The 27,162-nt window shown below is 45.4% G+C and overlaps 1 protein-coding gene across 2 annotated transcripts in view; it reads left to right on the forward strand.

The window, feature by feature from the left end:
• VPS50 (VPS50 subunit of EARP/GARPII complex) overlaps positions 1–19,248 on the forward strand; it is a 548,228-nt gene extending 528,980 nt beyond the window's left edge. For both annotated transcript variants that reach the window (XM_063921392.1, XM_063921391.1), the window contains exons 25-28: positions 1,512–1,670; positions 10,253–10,374; positions 14,387–14,576; positions 15,209–19,248. In XM_063921392.1, coding sequence (XP_063777462.1) covers positions 1,512–1,670; positions 10,253–10,374; positions 14,387–14,576; positions 15,209–15,328 — 591 coding nt within the window. In that variant the 3' untranslated portion in view covers positions 15,329–19,248. The remainder of the gene's footprint in view (positions 1–1,511; positions 1,671–10,252; positions 10,375–14,386; positions 14,577–15,208) is intronic.
• Positions 19,249–27,162: the final 7,914 nt, after the last annotated feature.

The following is a 27,162-nucleotide window of genomic DNA, read 5'->3' on the forward strand; positions in this document are numbered from 1 at the left end:
GATGCATGAGAATATTCTAGCATAGGGCGTCATTTTTGCTAAAAATGTGTCACAATGCGACTAGGACGCACCAAGAGACTGTGCTGATTCATTTGATATGACACTTGTATATCTGTGCGTGACTGAGTCTCTGAATCTGCACACGATGTGCTACAATGTAACAGCCGCAGTTATTTCCAATACAAGTTCTGTTTTGCTCCGTATACAGACTCAGTCACACACAATATACAAGATATATCACATTCATCAGCACAGTCTCCTTGTGCATCCTAGCCTTATTGCATTACGATTAAGACGCATTTTCAGCAATAAAGGCGCCTAATGAATTTTACCTTCATGAATTTTGTACTGAAACTTTGATTTGAGGGTTTAGTTGTCCTATAAAGGGCTCTCATTAGAGGGTGACCGTCAGCAGATAATCCATAAAAAGCTCTGAAATCTCATATACCTTTCCCTTAGCTGATTCCCTTAAAGCACGTGACCAATCCCTTTTATAGGATTATTAAATTCTCCCATGACCTGTAATATCCATCTCCAGGCTGGATCTACGGAATAGCATTGTTGCTAGCGGCAATACGGATGGACACCTGTATGTGAGGGAGTAAGAACGAGTGTGGTATTGAAGGTCAACAGTGTCTAGGTCGACCACTGTTGGTCGACAGTAACTAGGTCAACAGGGATTCTAGGTCGACCGGTCAAAAGGGCGACATGACCTTTTAAATCTTTTTTTTGTGTGTGTCGTTTTTGCCGTACAGTGACCGAAACCCCAGTTAGTGCACCGCGTCCCCTCGCATGGCTCGCTTCGCACCCCATGCTTCGGGCAAGGTGCTGCGCTCGGCACAGGTTACCGTTCCCAGTCGTAGTCCATGTGGATCGTAAAGTATGAAAAAGTTCAAAAAAAGGAAAAAAAATGTGAAAAACTCATGTCGACCTTTTGACCTGTCGACCTAGTTACTGTTGACCAATAGTGGGCCAAAGACCATAATTTGCATAGTTTATGCATAGTATACAGTACCAATCCAATTCAGACTTTTCTGCAACCAGCATGAGCCTTGCAAAATTTTATACCTCAGTCTCTGCGGCTTTAAATGTTTTCCTACTGTAGTTATATCTTAAAGTGTATAAAGCACCGACACACAGTGACGGCAATTATTTTGTGTACTGGACAAGTAGGAATACACTAGAAGACTATAGAATACACAGTGGAGTATTGGCTGTGCGCTTCTCCTGCTGAGTGATTGCGTTCTGCGGATATCTGTACACGATAAACCGCTGGTGCGTGATGAGACCTGGAAGACCTCTGACAGCCTTCCACCTATTCTACTCTTCTAATTAACAGGCTAAACCTGTCACATTCTCTACCCATCTTCAGCGGATCGATGACCTGTGTGTTGTTTTCTATTGCCGTTAACTATACCACTGCCTCGCGTATCACTCTGATGTGACTTGAAAAGCAAAATAGTCAACTTTATCTTTATTCTAACGTTCATTTATTTGCCAATATTTTATAGACCGTGTCAACAGCCAGTGAACTCCGCAAGCCAATCTACTGGATTGTAGCGGCAAAGGCCATCGATTATGAACAGTTACTGCTGCTTATGGCGAATGTGAAGTGGGATGTAAAAGAAATTATGTCGCAACACAATGTATATGTGGATGCTTTATTGAAGGTATTTGTGTTCCTGTTGTCTTTACAAGGTCATTTTATATTGACGTAAATGTGTCAATTGGCGCATATTGTGCTACACTTATACATTTAATAGCAGAAGAACGACTTTTACGAGGGACTTATTTCTGTGTTGCACTTGTCTGAGCAGGGCACTTCATATACCAAATTAAAGATCTTGGTCCATAGATGTACATCAAATATGGTGTTGTAATTGGTTGGTTCGTTGTGGAGTTATGTGGCAAAACGTCTACCTGCCATTTACAATGCATCACCATTGTGCTCTGGAAAACGTGACAGTTGATCAACTCTCCCTGCGCACCTGCTAAGTGGCCTGGAACATGTGACCTGCTGGGTGGTCTGGAAACTGTGACAGTTATTTGCAGCCATCCACTGAGCAAGGATTTTTCATAATTCAACTCCTAAAGGGGTGTAGAGGTGTAAAATGTTCTGCCCAGCAATCCTTTTCCCTGTTGAAGCTGGGCACATCAGCAAGTAACTATTTATTACATTAGACACCCTTGCGATGCTTGCTACCATAAGCATGCACGCATCCTCTGTGTACTGATTGTACTGGTCAGTTCGGCAAACGCCCCGTAGCTTACTGTATAATATTCTTGTTTATAGTAGCAGGAATCAGAACGGTTTGTTCCTGATGTAGCTTTTTCCTCTGACGTGTCAAAACTACTGACTAAGTTCTCTGCGTTTAGCGCTTTGCTATCTTCGGAACCCTAAGGGTTAATGATTTTCCAGTACATTTCGGACAGTAGATACAAAGTTTGAGAGTGGTCAGATATTTGCTGACATTCTGAAAGTTTGGTGAAGTTGACGCACCCAAGGCTAAAGTAATTACATCCATTTTTCGGAACATAAAGTGAGGCCAGACAGCCTTGGCATGTGTGTTAATTACAGAACCAGACAGCAGAAAATAAATATTTTGCAAATGATCTTATCCTGACTTAACGGGGGATGAGTAATGATTTAGTAGCAGAAATGGATGGTTCAGCTATATTATAAATATAATTTTGCACTTATTAAAAGTGTATAACTTAGATGACTAATATACATGTTTATTGTCTAACCATGGACTTACTGGTTCGTTAAATCCAGGTTCGGCAAATATACTCAGCCTACTTAAAAAGTAAAAGATATTCCATTTTCTCTAGTATCCATAAGGGATATTGGGGAATTAGTACGATGGGGTATAAAGGAGCCGGTTCAGATTTCTTCACTTGGGTGTGCTGGCTACATAGCCAGATTAATGGGGGGGATGCAGGGCATACTGTACTCCGGGCCCCCCTATGTCAGGGGCCCCCCGGCCAAAGCACACGGATATCACTAGCTTTCCCTCTTAGAGAGAGCCAGAATGCGAGCAGGACAATGGGGGTTATTCAGACCTGATCGTAGATGTGCTAAATTTAGCACATCTGTGATCAGCTTCCCTGACATGCGGGGGGATGCCTAGCACAGGGCTAGTCCGCCCCGCCTGTCAGGCCCTGCCCCGTCGTACAAGTACAAAAGCATCGCATAGCGGAGATGCTTTTGTACTGTAGGAGTAGCTCCCAGCCAGCACAGCTCCTGCCCGCTGGCAGGGATCTACTCGTCGCTGCCCGGGTCGCAGTGGCTGCGTGTGACGTCACAGCCTGGACCGCACCCCCTAAACGGCGGCAAAACGCCGCCAGCCTGCCACCTCTGCCCAGCGACCACCTCTGCCTGTCAATCAGGAAGAGGCGATCGCAGGGCTAAGACAGCCGTCGGACATGCACAGCAGCGATCAAGTCTGAATTAGCCCCAATATGCAGTGCAGGCAGAGACGCAGGAATATCATTTTTCATGAGCTACAAATGGAGCTTTCTGACTAGAGGAGAGATAGGAGGGTGGAGAGAGCTGTAAGTGACACAGGGATCTCAGCTTCTGCTCCTCCCTGCCTGGGTGTCTGAGTCTTGAGTAAACTGTTATGCAACGAAACCATTTGGGTCTAGAGATAGATACACACACACAGAGTCCTCCTGAGTGCTGTCCCAGTGTGTAAGTAGTACAGAGGCTGCTGCTATTCTTGCATGTGACAAGATACATTTTTATTTTTCTATGTGTATTTTATGGTTGTTTAAATTGTCTTTGCTCCACTATAACAACATTTTATAAAATAGTTTTCTTTCAATTAGGTGGAGCTACTGTATAAACAATACCCAGGCATTATTAAACTATTAGTTTAAAACTTGTATACACTATTGGTTTAAATTTAATATACACAATCTATACCTCCCACCATGACCCATTCCAGGAGGGACAAAATGCTTTCTACCTGGACTTCCTTCTTAATTTATGATTGCAAACATCTGTGTTGAAACACCTTTCTTATCAATTAAATATTTCAACACAGGTGACATCAATCATATATTAAGAGAAAAGTCCAGGTAGAGAGCATTTTGTCCGTCCTGAAATGGGACATGTTGGGAGGTATGCACAGTCTATATACATCCTCCACCTTCCACCGAGGCCCCCCTGTCTTAAGTGCCCCGGGCACCCCCAAGGCTTAATCCTGCCCTAACTGGCTCCTCCCCTCTATGCCCCCTCCCACAGGCAGTTTAGAAAAAAAGTGCCCTCAGGAGAGGATGCACACTGTGGAGCTCCAGAGAGTTTTCTTCAGTTTCTTTTAAAACTTTATTATTTTGGGTATGCTGTTTGGGCAACAGTATACCTGCACCATGGAAGTTAGGGGGGAGACGGTCACCGGCCTCTGTAAGGTGTCAGAGCCGCTTCCCCGCTGCAGGACCATTGTCCTGAGGGGTTGTTTGTTCAGCGGGGCACTGCACCTTAGCGTCACAATCACTGCACGCCGCACACCCCTAACATTGCCTGAAGGTGACGACAGTGGTGAGTACAAACCGGAGGTCCTGCTAGGGGGGCCCTCCGGTTCTTGGTGTGGCAAAGACTCAGAGGCGGCATACGGAACCCTCCTGGGGGGGACCCGCTATAGCTCCCCTGTGTACACTGGCAGCGGTAGTGAAAACTAACACTTGCTGTGATGTTTTATACTTATATGGAGACTTTGCCAGTATAAATGTCAATGAAGCTCCGGCACCAGTACAGGGGGCAGAGCTTCCTTCAGAGCAGGACCAGCAGCGTTTTCGCGCCTTCCTCTCCTTACAGCTGCAGCAGCAGGCACACACAGCTCCTCCAGACACTCAGGATACGCAGGAAAACTGGTACAGGGGTGTAGAAAAGGGGGAGAGCCGCTATTGTACATAATCTGTCTCCTGAAAAGGACTGATACTCTAGTGTTACGCCGTGATATAACAGCTTGCAGCCTCACTGGCTGGTGTGCTGTTCATTTCTCTATGTCTCCCTCTCACATACAGTAAAGGCAGGCTTGCTATTCTATTACTTGTTTGTATGTGTATATAAGTGTTGTTTACTGTAAACATGGTAAAACACCAATTATGCAGTGCATGTCACACCAGATTCTCTCCCTCTACATCTGGTTCCATATCATGTGAACAATACAGCCAGTCCCCACAACTCAGTGAGGGGGCTGGGGGAAAGGATCAAGAGCCTTCCTGCCTAGGTGCCATAAAATACATGATGTCAGCTATGTCATCTCAGCTCACAGCTAATACGCAGAAAACAACAACTGTAGCAGGCTGTTGCAGACCTAGCTGCAAGGGCAGATGTTCCACAGCCCCCCCTCTAGATCAGGACCACAAAATTGTGGGTTACCTGCTTTACACTCAAACTCTGATGAGGAGATACATGAGGAGGACCTTCTACACGGGGTATTGAACCCCTCATTCTTGCTATACGGGACGTGTTAAAACTCCCTCTAGAGGACGCTACGGCACAGCAGTCATTTTTCTTAACTGAGAACAAACTCAGTGTCACCTTCCCTGATTCTGCAGAGTTAGATGACCGGTTTAAGTTAGCCTGGAAAAATCCAGATAAGAAATACCAAGTGTCAAGACGGGTTTTGCACACTTTCCCATTGGCTCCTGAAGGCAGGAAGCGCTGGGAAGAACCCCCGGCTGTTGACGTATCAGTCTCTCGCCTATCTAAAGAGGCAGTACTGCCAACTCCTGGCTCCTTTACCATGAAGGACCCTGGGGATAGAAAAATAGAGACTACACTGAAGTCTATCTACACAGCAGCAGGTATATCACAAAGACCAGTCATAGCAGGTTGCTGGATGACTCATGCCATTCATACGTGGGCTACTCAAATTCTGGAGCCCCTCAGGGGATATGTCCCTGGTCACTATGGTGACTCTCCTAAAACACATTCAGGACACTGCATGCGTCCTGTGTGACTCTCTCAAGGAGATAGGCAATATTAATGCTAGGACCACTGCTATGGCAGTGTTGGTGCGCAGAGCTATGTGGTTGCGTCAGTGGATAGCGGGCGCAGAGTCCAAGCGCAGTGTAGAGTCTCTCCCTTTTTCAGGGGATTAGCTCTTCGGGGTGGAATTGGATACGTGGATTTCTAAAGTTACTGCTGGTAAATCCACGTTTCTCCCCTGTGGGGCCCCACCAGCTAGACGTTCTTACCCGGGGCCGTCTGCCCAGTCCTTTCGGTCTGACAGATTTAGATCTAGGGCCAGAGGTGCCTCCAATGCAGCTAGAGGCACCAGAGGAAAGACAAGAAAACCAGCAATCGCAGGTTCTCAGGAGAGCACCAGTTCAGCTTCCACTAAGGCCTCAGCATGACTGTGCCCACCCACCCTGAGGGAATCTTAAGGTGGGAGGTCGGCTGCATCACTTCAGCCGCATCTGGGAAAGCTCCTGCCAGGTTACCTGGTTAAAGGACCTCATTTCTCAAGGCTACAAGCTGGAGTTTGACGGCTCTCCTCCCCAACAATTTTTCAAATCAAGCTTACCAGCTTTGGAGGATACGCGTGTTACGCTGCAACAGGCCATCCTAAAATTGGTCCCAAGTCATTGTTCCAGTGCCACTGCGACAACAGGGGAAAGGTTACTCCAACCTGTTCGTGGTACCGAAACCGTATGGTTTGGTAAGGCCCATTTTGCTTGAACCCTTACCTAAAGGGTTTCAAGTTCAAGATGGAATCCTTGCGAGCAGTGATTGCGGGCCTGGAAGAACGGGAGCTCATGGTCTCCCTGGATATAAAAGATGCCTATCTCCATATCCCAATTTGGCCGCCTCACCTGGCTTACCTGAGGTTTGCCCTGCTGAACAATCACTACCAGTCCCAGGTGCTACCCTTCAGCCTGTCCACAGCTCCAAGGGTGTTCACGAAGGTGATGGCGGAGATGATGTTCCAACTCCCGGTACAGGGGGGTCAATATTGTCCCTTATCTGGACGATCTCTTGATAAAAGCGAGATCCAGGGAGCTTTTATTGCTCCATATAGACTGCACTATCCAACTTCTGTCACACCATGGGTGGATCCTGAAGTTACAGAAATCCCACCTGGAGCCAGCTCAGCTGCTCCTGTTCCTGGGAATGCTGCTGGATACTGTGGCCCAGAAAGTGTTCCTGCCAGAGGACAAGGCGAGAACACTTCAGGAGATGGTCCGAATGGTTCTCCGGCCTACTCGAATATCCATCCATCTTTGCACAAGATTGTTGGGGAAAATGTCATATGAGGCAATCCAATATGGAAGGTTCCATGCCAGAACATTTCAATTGGATCTCCTGAGCAAGGAATCTGGATCAGATCTTCAGATGCACTGGATAATACGGCTGTCACCTCAGGCCAGGATTTCCCTCCTATGGTGGCTGCAGTCCTCAAACCTACTGGAAGGTCATAGTTTCGGGATTCAGTATTGGATCCTCCTCACGATGGATGCGAGTCTGAGAGGATGGGGAGCTGTCACCCAGGGGCTCAGTTCCAGGGCAGGTGGTCAGCCCACGAAGCCCTACTTCTGATCAACATACTGGAACTTCGGGCGATCTACAATGCTCTGATTCAGGCCTCTCCTCTACTCAGGGATCACGCAATCCAAGTTCAGTTGGACAAAGCCACGGTAGTGGCTTACATCAGTCGGCAAGGAGGGACAAAAAGCAGGGCCTGCATGCAAGAAATGTCAAGGATAGGGCAGAAAGAAATTCAAGAGCAATGTCCGCAGTCTTCATTCCGGGAGTAGACAACTGGGAAGCGGACTTCCTGAGTCGTCACAATTTCCATCTGGGAGAGTGGGGGCTCCACCATCAGGTGTTTCAGCAGATCATCGACCGGTGGGGCTGCCCACAAATATACATGATGGCTTCTCGACTCAACAAGATCTTCGCTGGTATTGCTCACGAACCAGGGCCCCTCAGGCGAGGGCAGTAGATGCACTTAGACTTACCGGCTGGTCTACCTGTTTCCTTCGATTCCATTGCTCCCAAGGGTGCTAAAGTGAATCAGGAATCAGAGTCCAGGCAATTCTGATTGCCCCCGGATTGGCCTTTCAGGGCGTGGTACACTGATCTTCCGGACATGTCCGTCGAAGTCCTTTGGCCTCTACCCGAAGGAACGGTGACTTCGTTTAACGGCATGGAGGTTGAGCGGAACATCCTAGCTTATAAGGGCCTTTCCAAAAGGGTTATTGCTACCATGGTTCAGGCCAGGAAACTTGTGATGTCAAAACCCTATCATCCTATCTGGAGAAGATATGTCTCTTTGTGCGAGGAACGCACGTATCCTCCTGCGGAGTTCCACTTGGGACGTTTCCTGCAGGCTGTCGTGGATAAGGGCTTACGTCTGGGTTCCATTAAGGTCCAGATTTCAGCTCTCTCAATTTTCTTCCAGAAGAAATTGACAGTGTTGCCGGAAGTTCAGACCTTCTTGCAAGGGGTATTTCACATACAACCTCCTTTGTGCCGCCCACGACACCCTGGGATTTGAATGTAGTGTTGGAATTTCTACAGTCCTCCTGGTTTGAACCTCTGATGACTGTAGAAGACAAGTACCTTATGTGGAAGACGGTGATGTTATTGGCCCTGGCTTCTGCTAGACGTGTCTCAGAATTGGGGGCCTTATCATGTAAAAGTCTCAACTTGGTCCTTTACGAGGACAGAGCGGTGCTCAGGACTAGGCAGCAGTTCCTGCTGAAGGTCGTTTCTGTGTTCCACTTGAATCAACCTATTGTGGTTCTGTCAAGTTCTGGCACTTCAGCTCCTCCGGAGGCATTGGATACTGTGCGAGCCTTGAAGATCTATGTCAAGAGAATGGATCGGATCAGAAAAACGGATTCCTTGTTCGTGCTATATGATGCGCAGAAAAGGGGTTGCCCGTCTTCTAAGCAGTCCATTGCTCATTGGTTTTGGCTTACTATCCAACAGGCCTATGTGTTGGCAGCCTTACCTGTTCCACAGTCTCTGAAGGCCCACTCTACAAGATCAGTGGGGTCTTCCTGGGCAGCTGCCCGTGGAGTCTCTGCCTTCCAACTATGCCAAGCTCCTACCTGGTCGGGGAAGAACACCTTTGTGAAGTTCTACAGGTTTGATACCATGGCCAAAGAGGATACCCAGTTTGGGCAGGCGGTGCTGCAGGCGTCTCCGCACATTCCCGCCCATTCTGGAAGCTTTGGGACGTCCCCATCCTACTAATTCCCCAATATCCCTTATGGATGCTAGAGAAAATAGGATTTTAATTACCTACCGGTAAATCCTTTTTTCGTAGGATATTGAGCGCCCGCCTCAGTGCGTTGAGTTTTCTGCAGGTTGTCTCTTATATGGTTACCTGTTCAGCTGTTGCTGTTTGTTACCAGCCGTTGCTGGTCGTTTTATGTTATTGGTGTGCTGGTGTGTGAATCTCACCACTCATTGTTGTTATGTTCCTTCTCTCATGTATGTCCTTTCTCGTTCGGGCACTATTTTACCTATAACTGCTTGTAGGAGGGGGCATAGAGGGCAAGAAATTTAAAGTGCACCTGCTCCTTTGGACCCCGTCTATACCCCATCGTACTAATTCCCCAATATCCCTTATGGACTACGAGAAAAGGATTTACCAGTAGGTAATTAAAATCCTATTTTACCAGTGCACTATAACAAACTTACATAAAGTTTTGAATTTAAAAAAAAAATTCTACGATTTATTACCTTTTTAATTTGCAGTTTCTTAGCTTTTCTGTTTTTTTTTGGTGGAAAGTTAATCCTGTATTCAACTTGTTTCTAACCGTTCTACTTGTGAGCTGGGGACTGTAAGTTGGTTTATCTGGCCTCCCAAACATGCCCCTTGGTTGTCCCTTCAGAATCTACTGGATGGAAGATACAAAATGTAGGGATATAGTGTATGATCTCAGCTCAGAAATGAAGATCTTATGGGGTCCTAGAAAACAGATTGGTTTAGGACCCTTTACCGCTGACATTTGTCAACAACCTCCCCCCCAAAAAAACAACAACCCATTTTTATAATACTGTTGGCCCTCCTGTGCCTACTGGTCCCTAGAAGGCACCTTCACTTTTGTGTAGCTGCTGCCTCAGACACAGGAAAGTGATTACAATTCTATATACTTTTTGTACAAAACAATTACCTGGTAGTAAGTGTTATAAAGGGATGGGGTATCAAGGCTGAACAGAAGTATTTTTGTTGTGCTTGCTGTACACTTTATGTAATAAGAATGTAATGATGATCTTGTGTTACAGGAATTTGAGCAGTTTAATAAGAAGTTATCTGAGCTATCAAAGCATGTCCGGATTCCGCTGCCTGTCTCCAATATACTGTGGGAGCACTGTATCCGACTCGCCAACAGGACGCTTGTGGAGGGGTACGTGCCGCCTTCGACAAAATGGTTAAATACGAAAATGTTTTTACGGGTCACAAGGGTGCAGCGTAGATGTCTTGTTGCTTATTGCCCAGTAACTATAAGGGGTTTATTTACTAAAGGATGAAACACATCTTATACATATATGAGTGAAAAGTAGCAATAATTGTTCTTAAGTGCAAATGTTTCCACTACTATAGATTCAAGTGAAATTTACCCTTTCCACCAGTACATTTAGTAATTTATTACATTCAATGGATTTAGCAGCAGTATTTCCTGATACAGTATGTAACACTTTGTTCAGTTCTATGGATTTAGCAGCAGTATCTCCTGATACAGTATGTAACACTTTGTTCAGTGCTATGGATTTAGCAGCAGTATTTCCTGATACAGTATGTAACACATTGTTCAGTGCTATGGATTTAGCAGCGGAATCTCCTGATACAGTATGCAACACTTTGTTCAGTGCTATGTATTTAGCAGCAGTATCTCCTGATACAGTATGTAACACTTTCTTCAGTGCTATGTATTTAGCAGCAGTATCTCCTGATACAGTATGTAACACTTTGTTCAGTGCTATGTATTTAGCAGCAGTATCTCCTGATACAGTATGTAACACTTTGTTCAGTGCTATGGATTTAGCAGCAGTATCTCCTGATACAGTATGTAACACTTTGTTCAGTGCTATGGATTTAGCAGCAGTATCTCCTGATACAGTATGTAACACTTTGTTCAGTGCTATGGATTTAGCAGCAGTATTTCCTGATACAGTATGTAACACTTTGTTCAGTTCTATGGATTTAGCAGCAGTATCTCCTGATACAGTATGTAACACTTTGTTCAGTGCTATGGATTTAGCAGCAGTATTTCCTGATACAGTATGTAACACTTTGTTCAGTGCTATGGATTTAGCAGCAGTATCTCCTGATACAGTATGTAACACTTTGTTCAGTGCTATGGATTTAGCAGCAGTATCTCCTGATACAGTATGTAACACTTTCTTCAGTGCTATGTATTTAGCAGCAGTATCTCCTGATACAGTATGTAACACTTTGTTCAGTTCTATGGATTTAGCAGCAGTATCTCCTGATACAGTATGTAACACTTTGTTCAGTGCTATGGATTTAGCAGCAGTATTTCCTGATACAGTATGTAACACTTTGTTCAGTGCTATGGATTTAGTAGCAGTATCTCCTGATACAGTATGTAACACTTTGTTCAGTGCTATGGATTTAGCAGCAGTATTTCCTGATACAGTATGTAACACTTTGTTCAGTTCTATGGATTTAGCAGCAGTATCTCCTGATACAGTATGTAACACTTTGTTCAGTGCTATGGATTTAGCAGCAGTATTTCCTGATACAGTATGTAACACTTTGTTCAGTGCTATGGATTTAGCAGCAGTATCTCCTGATACAGTATGTAACACTTTGTTCAGTGCTATGGATTTAGCAGCAGTATCTCCTGATACAGTATGTAACACTTTCTTCAGTGCTATGTATTTAGCAGCAGTATCTCCTGATACAGTATGTAACACTTTGTTCAGTTCTATGGATTTAGCAGCAGTATCTCCTGATACAGTATGTAACACTTTGTTCAGTGCTATGGATTTAGCAGCAGTATTTCCTGATACAGTATGTAACACATTGTTCAGTGCTATGGATTTAGCAGCGGAATCTCCTGATACAGTATGTAACACTTTGTTCAGTGCTATGTATTTAGCAGCAGTATCTCCTGATACAGTATGTAACACTTTGTTCAGTGCTATGGATTTAGCAGCAGTATCTCCTGATACAGTATGTAACACTTTGTTCAGTGCTATGGATTTAGCAGCAGTATCTCCTGATACAGTATGTAACACTTTGTTCAGTGCTATGGATTTAGCAGCAGTATTTCCTGATACAGTATGTAACACTTTGTTCAGTTCTATGGATTTAGCAGCAGTATCTCCTGATACAGTATGTAACACTTTGTTCAGTGCTATGGATTTAGCAGCAGTATTTCCTGATACAGTATGTAACACTTTGTTCAGTGCTATGGATTTAGCAGCAGTATCTCCTGATACAGTATGTAACACTTTGTTCAGTGCTATGGATTTAGCAGCAGTATCTCCTGATACAGTATGTAACACTTTCTTCAGTGCTATGTATTTAGCAGCAGTATCTCCTGATACAGTATGTAACACTTTGTTCAGTTCTATGGATTTAGCAGCAGTATCTCCTGATACAGTATGTAACACTTTGTTCAGTGCTATGGATTTAGCAGCAGTATTTCCTGATACAGTATGTAACACTTTGTTCAGTGCTATGGATTTAGTAGCAGTATCTCCTGATACAGTATGTAACACTTTGTTCAGTGCTATGGATTTAGCAGCAGTATTTCCTGATACAGTATGTAACACTTTGTTCAGTTCTATGGATTTAGCAGCAGTATCTCCTGATACAGTATGTAACACTTTGTTCAGTGCTATGGATTTAGCAGCAGTATTTCCTGATACAGTATGTAACACTTTGTTCAGTGCTATGGATTTAGCAGCAGTATCTCCTGATACAGTATGTAACACTTTGTTCAGTGCTATGGATTTAGCAGCAGTATCTCCTGATACAGTATGTAACACTTTCTTCAGTGCTATGTATTTAGCAGCAGTATCTCCTGATACAGTATGTAACACTTTGTTCAGTTCTATGGATTTAGCAGCAGTATCTCCTGATACAGTATGTAACACTTTGTTCAGTGCTATGGATTTAGCAGCAGTATTTCCTGATACAGTATGTAACACATTGTTCAGTGCTATGGATTTAGCAGCGGAATCTCCTGATACAGTATGTAACACTTTGTTCAGTGCTATGTATTTAGCAGCAGTATCTCCTGATACAGTATGTAACACTTTCTTCAGTGCTATGTATTTAGCAGCAGTATCTCCTGATACAGTATGTAACACTTTGTTCAGTGCTATGTATTTAGCAGCAGTATCTCCTGATACAGTATGTAACACTTTGTTCAGTGCTATGGATTTAGCAGCAGTATCTCCTGATACAGTATGTAACACTTTGTTCAGTGCTATGGATTTAGCAGCAGTATCTCCTGATACAGTATGTAACACTTTGTTCAGTTCTATGGATTTAGCAGCAGTATCTCCTGATACAGTATGTAACACTTTATTCAGTGCTATGGATTTAGTAACAGAGGGGCAGATTTATTGAGCCTGGAGAAGTATTAAAGTGAAAGTTGATAAAGTACCAGCCAATCAGCTCCTAACTGTCATGTTACAGGCTGGGTATGAAAAATGACAGTTAGGAGCTGACTGGCTGGTGCATTATCACCTTCCACTTTATCACTTCACCAGGTTTAATAAATCTGCCCCAGTGTCTCCAGAAGCGAAGCGACATTTTGGTATATTTCCTAAACACATATGTAAAGATTCAGTAGGCAAATAGAACATCTTGAATAATGCGATAACTTCCTAAGGCACAATCAGGTAAGCTGGAAAACTGATGCACTTGGAAAAAAATCATTATATTTTAATTTATACTCTGAGGAAACTAAAATGCGTATCCTCTTTGAGGTAGAAAACAATTGTAGTTGAGGGATGGAAAACTGTATAACTATCAGTAACAGAATACCTTTATGAGTGGCAAGGAAACTAATGGGTATATTTACTAAGCCTTGGGTGAAGGTAAAGTACCAACCAATCGGCTCCTAACTGCAATGTAACAGGCTGTGTTTGAAAAATGGCAGGAGCTGAGTGACTGGTACTTTATCTCCGTCCAAAGCTCAGTAAATAGATCCCTAATCCCAAAGTGGCGGTACAGCTTCAGGCTTCCCAAGCATTGTATAATTCCCCTCATTAGTACTGATAGACCGGAGATGCCGCGCTGTGCTGAAAGTAATATACCTGGTCCCATATCTCAGACGCAGCACATTCATCAGGTAAGATTTGTGCAGTTAGTTGTGTTTTGTTTTATGCTGCTGAAACCGACTTTACAGCACATTATTGTTCTGTCACCTTGCTTAGTTACGCCAATGTAAAGAAGTGCAGCAACGAAGGCCGAGCTCTGATGCAGCTGGACTTCCAGCAGTTCCTGATGAAGCTGGAGAAGCTGACTGACATCCGTCCGATTCCTGACAAGGAATTTGTGGAGACTTACATCAAGGCCTACTACCTGACTGAGAATGACATGGAGCGTTGGATAAAAGAGCACAGGGTGAGCTAGGTGTCTTCAACAGTAGTATGTTGGGTATGAAGCCTTGGTTTTGGACCCATTTAGCGGCAGTCTAAATTTACTGCATGCCTGATTTAGACACCCTAACTCTCCTGGGCACAACCCACCTACAGAATGCAACATTCACATGACCTCTCTTCTACAACATGTCTCCATTAGATGTGAGACTGATAATCTCCTCCGCACTTTTCACTTCCAACCTTCAGCACAGTAATATTGTTGTGTAGTGGCTCAGGTGGCAGGCTCTGGATTGCACTGTACACTTACTTTAAACCTGCTTTATCTGTAGCTCCCATGACTGTAACACCCCTGAAATATCATATATAGACCGCCCAACCACTGCAGGCCCCATATTAACAGCCTCAAAATGTGGAGAAGAAAACAACCCTCCTAATACAGTAGCTCCCCAAAACCACTATGGGGTGCTGAGATGACTGTAATGGGGTTAGTTGTCATTATTGATGAAAGCCAGAACATGGCTAGGTTAGCTGTGCATTGATCTGTGTTCCGGCTGAACGACGGACCACAGCTATGGAGTAAAATAAAATTATAGTTATGCAACTAGTTCAGACTTTCATATGGTCTAATTGAGCATTTCTTCTCCTCTGTTCTAGGAATACTCAACCAAGCAGCTAACAAATCTGGTGAACGTTTGTCTGGGGTCTCACATTAATAAAAAGGCCAGACAGAAGCTACTGGCAGCTATTGATGACCTGGACCGGACAAAAAGATAATTCACCCGGGACTTTCATGTCTTCTCTGGCCAGATATAACCACATTCTACAGGAGTTGTTGGTGCACTGATTGAACAACTAAATAAATAAGTGACAACATGCGTAAATGTTCCCTCACCACTGGATAAAGAGCTTGCACTCATTGTTAATATATATATATTAGTATTTTATTTCATTAAGTTCCTGTTTTCAATATGGAAACTTTTTGATATGTTGGTTTTAGATGTGTAAAGCTGGGAAGTAATGTTAAATGTTTTTCCATCGTCTGTTTAACGTTATGTTCCTCCTTCTAGGGACCCTACCATGGACAATATCCAAATTTGTCTAATGCCTCTTGAGTGTGGACACTGACCCAACTCGGTATTGAGATGATGTACTGTATTATGAAAAGCTGCAGCTGATTGGTGTATCCAGTCAATAGCAGTCTTTCAAGGGTCACTGTCCTGATACAATGGTTAGGGGGGCTCTTTATAAGCCCCAGGTACCGCTACTAGGTCAGTCTGTGGAAAGGGGAGTGTAACGTGTGAGCCACAGGAGAGAGGATCCTCCAGTCTGTAGGTCAAGCAGGGACAGGAGTTCAAAATGAACATCCCTTTATAAGCCTCTCCTTACATAAGCACTTTTCTTATATAAAGTTAAATCAGCCACCGTCCGAGGTGGAGAAGTTGGAGGGAGTATCGAAGACTGTAACCAAATAAGAACAGAACAATTACTATATAGTGTGATATTTCAGTGTCCACATTACATCCAGAATACTGTAGTTGAAGGACATCACCTTAGGACAGGGTGAGTAGGGAAGCCAATCCCGGGCCATTTTTTCAATCCCAGGTATCGGGATTGAAAAATGGCCCGGGATTGGCTTTTAGCTATGTGGGCGCCCCCTCGCCCCACCCCGCACACATAACTCACCATATACCAGGGGCGGGCGGGTGGGGAACATCCTCTGCTCTCTCCTGGCGGCTCCCAGCGGCGTGTGACGGCGCAGCGTGACCTCTCACGCTGTGCTTTGGAGCCAGAAGAAGGAAGCCGGGCAGTGTGTGAGCGTCCTGTGGACGTTCAACGCTGATCCCTCAATCCCCGGGATTGGAGCTTCCAATCCGGGGATTGAATCCCAGCTGTTTTTGGCCCTAAATCCCAGGATCCCACTGATCCCGATCCAGATATTGGCCACCATAAGGGTGAGCCATGCAGTGGCTAATTGTGGCCCTCTGAGCCTAAATAGTGGCCCTATTTTCTCCAGATTTTGCAGACTGTGTTCGGTGATGTAATTTTAGGAGCCAAGTTTATCGTTCTAGTAGTTTCAACAACAACAAAAAAAATTTAGTTTTAAATAGATACTAAAATCATTAGCAAGATTAGAGATGTGATGGTTTATTTTATAGATATGTTGTACAAAGCATTTGATTATTGGGGTTAATGCCCCATGCACTGTACAACTGCAGTTCATACCATGTTTAGCCTCATCTGATTGGTCGCTGTGCTGATAGACCCTCATTCCGAGTTGATCGCTAGCTGCTTTCGGTCGCAGCGCGGCGATTAGGTGAAAAAGCGGCATTTCTGCGCATGCATACGGGCCGCAGTACGCACGCGCGAATTACTTTCACACAAAACTATGCAGTTTTACACAAGGTCGAGCGACGCTTTTCTGTCGCTCTGTTGATCGGTGAGTGATTGACAGGAAGTGGGTGTTTCTGGGTGGTAACTGGCCGTTTTCAGGGAGTGTGCTAAAAAACGCAGGCGTGTCAGGTAAAAACGCACGAGTGGCTGGGGAAACGGGGGAGTGGCTGGCTGAATGCAGGACATGTTTGTGACGTCAAAGCAGGAACTAAACTGTCTGCAGTGATCGCAAGGTAGGAGTAGGTTTGGAGCTGCTCAGAAACTGCAACAAAATTTTTACGAGCAGTTCTGCTAACCTTTCGGTCGCACTTCTGCTAAGCTAAGATACACTTCCAGAGGGCGGCGGCCTAGCGTTTGCACTGCTGCTAAAAGCAGCTAGCGAACGATCAACTCGGAATGAGGGCCAAAGTGTGATGCGGATCCCTATACTGTATGTAATACCATAAGATGTAATACAGCAAGATCCATTCACCAAGGAAGAATATAGGGGAACTCTTCATCAGTCCGCAGCTTTTTTTTTTTAAAAGGCAATTGTTTAGCGTCTATTGCCTTTTAAAAATAAATTGGCCCTTTAAATGGCACAGCAAAGTCTAGGAAACACGCCTTGGTGTTGTGAGAGGCACTGGTAGAGACACCGTACAAACTTATTCCAAAGCAACTGAAGATACACGTTGCTGGCCTGATTAATTGTCGGGTTTTTAATGTAGGTGTTTTTCCCCGGTGCGGGTTTTAGAACTGCAGTTTTCTTAAAGCCAAAACCTGTCGTCTTTCCCTTTAATAAAATTTCATTTTAAAACCAGCTATGGAGAAAATTGCTGAAAATCGGCCTTTTTAAAAAAGCTACTTTTGATAAATCAGGCCTTGCATGTTGGACAGTCCTGTTCAGCTGGTTTGGGTACTGGATCCTGGCGGTCAGAATACCGATGCCGGTATCCCGACCGCCATAATGCCGGCAGGGAGGGCGAGCGCAACGAAGCCCTTTGCAGGGTTCTATTCTCGCTCAATGGACACTCAGGAGTGGGAATAGCTGTGGCGGTGCTGCCGGCATTCTGGCGGTCGGGATCCTGACTACATCCCGTTCAGTTTGTTGAGAGTACATACATAATGTGACATTCATGAGTCAATGGCGGGTCTACTGTCGTAGTGTCTCCTCTGTGATCTTTTTCTGTGATTCAGAGAAGCAAGAGACCTGGATCTTCATGCAGCCCAGCAATCAAAGAGTAACCTACAATATTGGCAGGACGTATATGTGACTGTATTAAGGACCGTGCCATTGTGGTTACAACCTTTGACCTGTCACTCCCCTCCATGGGTTTTCATGATGTGTTAAACAAGATTGGTAAATACCAAATGGAAAAAAGAAAAGGCAAAAAGTAAATGGAGACCATATAACATTAGTAGGGATGAATATGTTTGGAGCTTATGACCAAGTACAAATCCAAGGTGAATAGCTTGTTATGTTAAAGCTCAGTGAGATTGTTCTAATGATGATTCTGATCACAGGACTGTTACATGTTATAGACAAAGTACACGAGTAATGTTAACATATGTATTAACTCCTATAAATAACATCTGTAGTGAGTTGTGATGTCATCGCATGTAATCAGTGAGTTCCGATGACATCATTGCAGTGTTCAGTCGCAAAACTTGTATATTATAAGTAATGAGATGCCCCCACTGAGCATTATTACAGATGTCAGAAAATAACTTTAGACTTTACCTCTGTCCTCATATAGGGGGTCTACATACTAAGCCGTGGAGAGAGATAAAGTACCAGCCAATCAGCTCCTAGCTGCCATGTCACAAGCTGTGTTTGAAAAATGCCAGGAGTTGATTGGCTGGTACTTTATCACCGGTCACTTTATCTCTCCCCAAGGCTTAGATCATAGGTCTCTTTGTCACAGAAGTCCTTGGTGACTTCTTACAGTAATTCCATATAATGTACAGAAATGATGCCCTATGAAAATTGCCAGAGATTGTTCTTTACATGATCTGTCTATACCGCTGTGTGCATACAGCAATCTGTATATCATGGTCAGTATTCTGTGGGTGGCAGGCTTCCATAGTAATATATAAGACTGCATAGTTTGGAATATATTATATAAATGGGTCACCATTGTTTCTTCTATTGATTTGTCGGATGATTCTTTCTTTTTCCTTTAATCACCTCGTGCTCAGCTGCTGAATTGTAGTATTGCTGCTTTGTGTTCTCTCGCTCTCAAATGAAATGAAGCTGTCAAGTCTAATTTAAACTGTTAATTGAAAACAAGGCTGTGGAATAAAACACTAACGACGAACCTAAAGTCTGTGTGTAAATATTATGAGGTGACCGGAGAGTGGAGCGGTGGCCGTAGGGATCGTCACTTGCCATGGCTCCTGAGATTGGCGTGCAGTATTCATGGTAATTGTTCACGGAAAGGGTAGATATGTAGCATTAGGATTATTTACCTGTACTGCTTAGTGGTGCAAATCTATGGTAAGCCAGAGCAACCAATCAGACGCCTGCTTTCACTGACGAAATTGCACCACATAGATAAAAGCTAATTGGTTACCATGGGCTACCGTACAGCTGTGAGTGATACTAGTAAATACAGTAAGCCTCAGCATGTGGCATAGACTGAAGTTATCTTTTATGTTCATCTATATTCTTTTGCTATAATTCATGATTTTACCAAACAATGAGTTTTTATAGATAGGGACACACTTCCCAGGGCCAGAGCAAGGACAGCCCTGGCTATTTCAGAGAATGTTCATCAATAACCAATATAAATGACATTACAAATCATAAACTACACTGCAAACAGTACACTACACTGCTAGAGTGTTCAAAAAGGGAACTGTACTCACAACATCCAACATCCAAAAACAGATGGGTGTGGTATTGACAGTGCTATAGAACTATAAATTAGATTAATAAAACAGTAAAACATAGGTATTCATATCATAACATCACCAAACCATGTACAGATGCGTCCTCATAAGTCTTACCTCAATATGCCAAGCAGCGGGAGATGCCTGGCGTGAGCTGACCGGTCCCGTGCAACTCTGTTAGCATTGGGCGTCTTATTTTGCGTCTTATTATTTTTATGAATAGGGCGCACCAGCAGACTCTGCTGATTAAAATAATATGCGGCATGCCTATGTTCTGTAACTGCATCGGAAATGCTACGTTACAGTGTTGTCTAGGAAAACACTGTAGAGTAGCGTATCATATGCAGATACAGCCGCAGGTGCACACAGAATATATGCATGCCACATATCATTGTAATCAGCAAAAGCTGCTTGTGCGTCTTATTTGCATTTTAATGGGAAAAGTTGCACATAAAGACGTTCTGCGCTACCAAGTCATGCCACGGCATCGCGTGACTAGAAGGGCGGTTTAGCGTGCAGGGAGGCTAGATATAGTGGACACATCTTTAAGCTTGCCTCCCACTGCTTCGTCACCATTCCCCATGTCATGATTATTCTATACTACTATAGAGGAATTCCACTTCCATACTAAATTTCACCAATTTCCGTTTTTTTACCCAAAAAGAGGTATTTTTTCGCGATAGCATTCCCCTCCTCTGGACACCACCATGTACTGTAGGAAGCAGGGTCCCTTTATGGATTAGTAAAGCTTATCTGACTACAAAATATTACTAGCTGGTATAAGGTCCTCGCTGGGACATTATAGATCAAGGATCAGCTATATCCATCTAATGCCTTGAATGAGAAACACTTGAAGTTCAACTCTGGACTCATAGGAGAAGCCTAGGACCCTCATGGAGATGTACGAGGAGATTCCTGTAAATGGCTGGTGCACTGATATGGGAAGAGTCGCTGTCAGGTCACTGCGAGGTAACCCAAGTCATTAGTGACCGCCTGGAGCAATGTAAATGTTGTCTTAAGTCAGAGTGAACATATCTGTATCTGCATGGTATTATACAGTATATAGCACACACATTCTGCAGAGCTTTACAGAGAATATTTCGGCCACTCATATAGTCCCTGCCCAAGTGGACCTTGTACCCCAACTCACAAAATCTAAGAACCCAAACCCAAAAAGATATTGGGCTCCTCACACCACTTATGGGTGGATGTGATATAAATTGTAACCTTTGTGGATGACAGTCGGCCTTAACCCATTTGAGCACTAACCTTACCCCTTCGCACAGCCTAACACTAACATGGACTGCCAGCGTTGTACCTGTTGACATAATCACACTGTCGCCATTTTGACTGTCAGCATAACCTCTATGTATATAACCTGACTATTGACATTATGAAAGGTGATACTATGACTACATAGTCTTCTTGGTTGTAGGGTAGCCCCTACCACTGGGACCTCTGGAGGAACTTGGGTGTCTTGGCATAAAAGGGCTTTAATGTCTCTCTTACATCCTTTGCCCCATTTGGATTATGATTTATTAAGACAGGACAAAATAATGTGTTACCTAATAAAGTGGTAAATGGGTGTTTGAGGAATTTTATTAACTTTTTAAATTTTATTTGTAATGCTGCTTTCGCATTTTGTACTCTTTCTATAGTGGCAGGAGCCTTCGGGCCACCTGTCCATGTTCTGGGGCCACACTGAGTCCCTTTCTTAGTAAATAATAGCCTCCTTCCCGGCCTGCTGGGGTCATGAGCCCCACTGCTTTTCAGCTGACACTTTATTATAGCCGAGGGACGCAGCACTTGTGACCTCTGCTATAGTGAAATGGACTGTCTAGCGCTGGGGCTGGTGCAGGACTGGTGTCTGTACAATGCTATATGGTTTTATAACAGGTGGTTTACGCTTTTCAGAGATAAAATTATCAGCATAATCCAATGGAACATTGAATAGAACCATAGAATAAGAACCAATTGGCCCATCTAGTCTGCCCTGCACAAATATTCACGCTAGGGTTATTTATTTTTCTCTAACGTCCTAGTGGATGCTTGGGACTCCGTAAGGACCATGGGGAATAGACGGGCTCCGCAGGAGACATGGGCACTTTAAGAAAGAATTTAGATTCTGGTGTGCTCTGGCTCCTCCCTCTATGTCCCTCCTCCAGACCTCAGTTTGAGACTGTGCCCGGACGAGTTGGGTGCTGTTCAGTGAGCTCTCCTGAGCTTGCTGTGAGAAAGTATTTTGTTAGGTTTTTTATTTTCAGGGAGCTCTGCTGGCAACTGACTCCCTGCATCGTGGGTCTGAGGGGAGAGAAGCAGCCCTACTCTCTGAAGCTAGGTCCTGCTTATTAGGCTACTTGACACCATTAGCTCCAGAGGGATCGTACGCAGGATCTCACCCTCGCCGTCCGATCCCAGAGCCGCGCCGCCGTCCCCCTCGTAGAGCCGGAAGACCGAGCCGGGTGAGTATGAGAAGCAAGAAGACTTCGAAATCGGCGGCAGAAGACTCCGTTCTTCACTGAGGTAACGCAAAGCACTGCAGCTGTGCGCCATTGCTCCCATACACCTCACATACTCCGGTCACTGTAAGGGTGCAGGGCGCACGGGGGGGCGCCCTGGGCAGCATATGGACCTCTTTTGGCAAAAGTACACATATATACAGTTGGGCACTGTATATATGTATGAGCCCCCGCCAAGAAAATGCATATTTGAGCGGGACAGAAGCCCGCCGTCGAGGGGGCGGGGCTTCTCCCTCAGCACTCACCAGCGCCATTTTTTCTCCACAGCTCCGCTGAGAAGAAGCTCCCCAGGCTCTCCCTTGCAGATTCACGGTAGAAGAGGGTAAAAAGAGAGGGGGGGGCACATAAATTAGGCGCAAAAAACACAATATACAGCAGCTACTGGGTTAACATTAAGTTACTGTGTTATTCCTGGGTTATAGCACTGGGGTGTGTGCTGGCATACTCTTTCTCTGTCTCTCCAAAGGGCCTTGTGGGGGAACTGTCTTCAAAAAGGGCATTCCCTGTGTGTGTGGTGTGTCGGTACGCTTGTGTCGACATGTCTGATGAGGAGGCTATGTGGAAGCAGAGCGGGAGCAAATGAATGTGGTGTCTCCGCCGACGGCGCCGACACCTGATTGGATGGATATGTGGAAGGTTTTAAATGATAGTGTGAATTCCTTACATAAAAGGTTAGAAAAAGCTGAAGCCTTAGGACAGTCAGAGTCCCTACCCATGCCTGATCCTATGTCGCAGAGGCCGTCAGGGTCTCAGAAGCGCCCACTATCCCAAATTGTTGACACGGATACCGACATGGATTCTGACTCCAGTGTCGATTACGATGATGCAAAGTTACAGCCAAAATTGGCTAAATCCATCCGTTATATGATTATAGCAATTAAGGATGTCTTGCACATCACAGAGGAAACCCCAGTCCCTGACAGGAGGGTTCATATGTATGGGGAAAAGAAGCCGCAGGTAACCTTTCCCCCCTCACATGAGTTAAATGAGTTATGTGAAAAGGCTTGGGAATCTCCAGATACAAAACTGCAGATTTCCAAAAGGATTCTTATGGCGTATCCTTTCCCGCCAACGGACAGGTTACGCTGGGAATCCTCCCCTAGAGTGGACAAGGCTTTAACACGCTTGTCCAAGAAGGTAGCCCTGCCGTCACAGGATACGGCTACCCTCAAAGATGCTGCGGATAGAAAACAGGAGGGTACCCTGAAGTCCATTTATACACATTCAGGTACCTTACTGAGGCCGGCAATCACGTCGGCCTGGGTGTGTAGTGCTGTAGCAGCATGGACGGATACCTTTTCTGAGGAACTTGATACCTTAGACAAGGATACTATATTAATGACCCTTGGGACCCTGTCCTATATATGAGAGATGCTCAAAGAGACATTAGTCTGCAGGGTTCTAGAATCAATGCTATGTCGATTTCTGCCAGAAGGGTCCTGTGGAATCGGCAATGGACAGGTGATGCCGACTCAAAAAGGCATGTGGAGGTTTTACCTTACAAGGGTGAGGAATTGTTTGGGGAGGGTCTCTCGGACCTGGTCTCCACAGCTACTGCTGGAAAGTCAAATTTTTTGCCATATATTTCCTCACAGCCTACGAAAGCACCGTATTATCAAATGCAGTCCTTTCGATCTCAGAAAAACAAGAAAGTCCGAGGTGCGTCCTTTCTTGCCAGAGGCAGGGGCAGAGGAAAGAAGCTGCATAACACAGCTAGTTCCCAAGAACAAAAGTCCTCCCCGGCCTCTACAAAATCCACCGCATGACGCTGGGGGGCTCCACAGGTGGAGCTAGGCCCGGTGGGGGCACGTCTTCGAAATTTCAGCCACAAGTGGGTTCACTCCCAGTTGGATCCCTGGGCAATAGAGATTGTGTCTCAGGGATACAAGCTGGAATTTGAAGAGATGCCCCCTCACCGATACCTCAAATCGGCATTGCCAGCTTCCCCCCACGAGAGGGAAATAGTGTTAACTGCAATTCACAAATTGTATCTTCAACAGGTGGTGGTCAAGGTTCCCCTCCTTCAACAAGGAAGGGGTTATTATTCGACCATGTTTGTAGTCCCGAAACCGGATGGTTCGGTCAGACCCATATTGAATTTAAAATCCCTGAACATGTACCTGAAAAGGTTTCGGTTCAAGATGGAATCGCTGAGAGCGGTCATCGCAAGCCTGGAAGGGGGGGATGTTATGGTGTCTCTGGACATAAAGGATGCATACCTTCATGTCCCCATTTACCCACCTCATCAGGCGTACCTCAGATATGTGGTACAGGATTGTCATTACCAATTTCAGACGTTGCCGTTTGGTCTCTCCACGGCACCGAGAATATTTACCAAGGTAATGGCGGAAATGATGGTACTCCTGCGGAAGTAAGGGGTCACAATTATCCCATACTTGGACGATCTCCTCATAAAAGCGAGATCAAGAGAGCAGTTGCTGATCAGCGTAGCACTTTCTCTGGAAGTGTTACGGCAACACGGCTGGATCCTAAATATTCCAAAGTCGCAGTTGGTCCCTACGACTCGTCTGCCTTTCCTGGGCATGATCCTAGACACAGACCAGAAAAGGGTTTATCTCCCGATAGAGAAAGCTCAGGAACTCATGACACTGGTCAGGAACCTATTAAAACCAAAACAGGTGTCTGTGCATCACTGCACTCGAGTCCTGGGAAAGATGGTGGCATCATACGAGGCCATTCCCTTCGGCAGGTTCCATGCGAGGACCTTTCAATGGGACTTACTGGACAAGTGGTCCGGATCACATCTTCAGATGCATCGGTTAATCACCCTATCCCCCAGGGCCAGGGTGTCGCTCCTGTGGTGGCTGCAGAGTGCTCACCTTCTCGAGGGCCGCAGGTTCGGCATTCAGGACTGGGTCCTGGTGACCACGGATGCAAGCCTCCAAGGTTGGGGCGCAGTCACACAGGGAAGAAATTTCCAAGGTCTGTGGTCAAGTCAGGAGACTTGCCTTCACATCAACATCCTGGAACTAAGGGCCATATACAACGCCCTACGTCAAGCGGAGACCCTGCTTCGCGACCAACCGGTTCTGATTCAATCAGACAACATCACCGCAGTGGCTCATGTAAACCGACAAGGCGGCACAAGGAGCAGGGTGGCGATGGCGGAAGCCACCAGAATACTTCGCTGGGCGGAAAATCACGTAAGCGCACTGTCAGCAGTGTTCATCCCGGGAGTGGACAACTGGGAAGCAGACTTCCTCAGCAAACAAGACCTCCACCCGGGAGAGTGCGGACTTCATCAGGAAGTCTTCGCACAGATTACAACGTGGTGGGAACTGCCACAGGTGGACATGATGGCATCCCGCCTCAACAAAAAGCTACAGAGGTATTGCGCCAGGTCAAGAGACCCTCCGGCGGTAGCTGTGGACGCCCTGGTGACACCGTGGGTGTTCCAGTCGGTCTATGTGTTTCCTCCTCTTCCTCTCATTCCCAAGGTGCTGAGGATAATAAGAAAAAGAGGAGTGCGAACAATCCTCATTGTTCCAGATTGGCCACGAAGGACTTGGTCTCCAGATCTGCAAGAAATGCTCACAGAGGACCCGTGGCCTCTTCCTCTAAGACAGGACCTGTTGCAGCAGGGGCCCTGTCTGTTCCAAGACTTACCGCGGCTGCGTTTGACGGCATGGCGGTTGAACGCCGGATCCTAGCGGAGAAAGGCATTCCGGAGGAGGTCATTCCTACGCTGATAAAGGCTAGGAAGGACGTGACAGCTCAACGTTATCACTGTATATGGAGAAAATACGTTTCCTGGTGTGAGGCCAGAACTGCTCCTACGGAGGAATTCCAGCTGGGCCGTTTCCTCCACTTCCTACAGTCCGGAGTGAATTTGGGCCTAAAATTGGGTTCCATTAAGGTCCAGATTTCGGCCCTATCCATTTTCTTTCAAAAAGAGCTGGCTTCTCTACCTGAGTTGGCGGCTTTGTCACATAAAAGCCCCTATCTGGTTTTCCATGTGGATAGAGCAGAATTGCGGACCCGTCCACAATTCTTGCCGAAAGTGGTTTCATCCTGTCATATAAACCAACCTATTGTGGTGCCTGTAGCTACTACTGAATGAGGATTCCGAGTTGCTTGATGTGGTCAGGGCTTTGAAGGTTTATTTAACCAGAACAGCTAGGGTCAGGAAAACAGAGTCTTTGTTTATCCTGTATGCTTCCAACAAGCTTGGTGCTCCTGCTTCAAAGCAAACCATTGCTCGCTGGATCTGTACCACGATTCAGCAGGCTCATTCTGCGACTGGATTGCCGCTGCCAAAATCAGTTAAGGCCCATTCCACTAGGAAGGTGGGCTCTTCTTGGGCGGCTGCCCGAGGGGTCTCGGCATTACAGCTTTGCCGAGCGGCTACTTGGTCAGGTTCAAACACTTTTGCAAAATTCTACAAGTTTGATACCCTGGCCGAGGAGGACCATGTGTTTGCTCAATCGGTGCTGCACAGTCATCCGCCCTCTCCCGCCCGTTTGGGAGCTTTGGTATAATCCCTATGGTCCTTACGGAGTCCCCAGCATCCACTAGGACGTTAGAGAAAATAAGATTTTACTTACCGGTAAATCTATTTCTCGTAGTCCGTAGTGGATGCTGGGCGCCCGTCCCAAGTGCGGACTTCTTCTGCAATGCTTGTATAAATAAGGGTTATGTTATGGTTGCATCAGGGTTGACCTTGATAGTCAGTTTTCTACCTTTTAACACAAGCTATTTACTAATACCTTCAAGCCGTAATGGCCGCTAAACCACGTGCACGTGCTACGCACTCCGTACTCTATTTGCGTACAAAGACCTCGCACGTGGTACGCAAGTTACGTACAC

The sequence above is a fragment of the Pseudophryne corroboree genome, chromosome 5 (genome assembly GCF_028390025.1).
Source record: "Pseudophryne corroboree isolate aPseCor3 chromosome 5, aPseCor3.hap2, whole genome shotgun sequence".
Lineage (NCBI taxonomy): Eukaryota > Metazoa > Chordata > Amphibia > Anura > Myobatrachidae > Pseudophryne > Pseudophryne corroboree.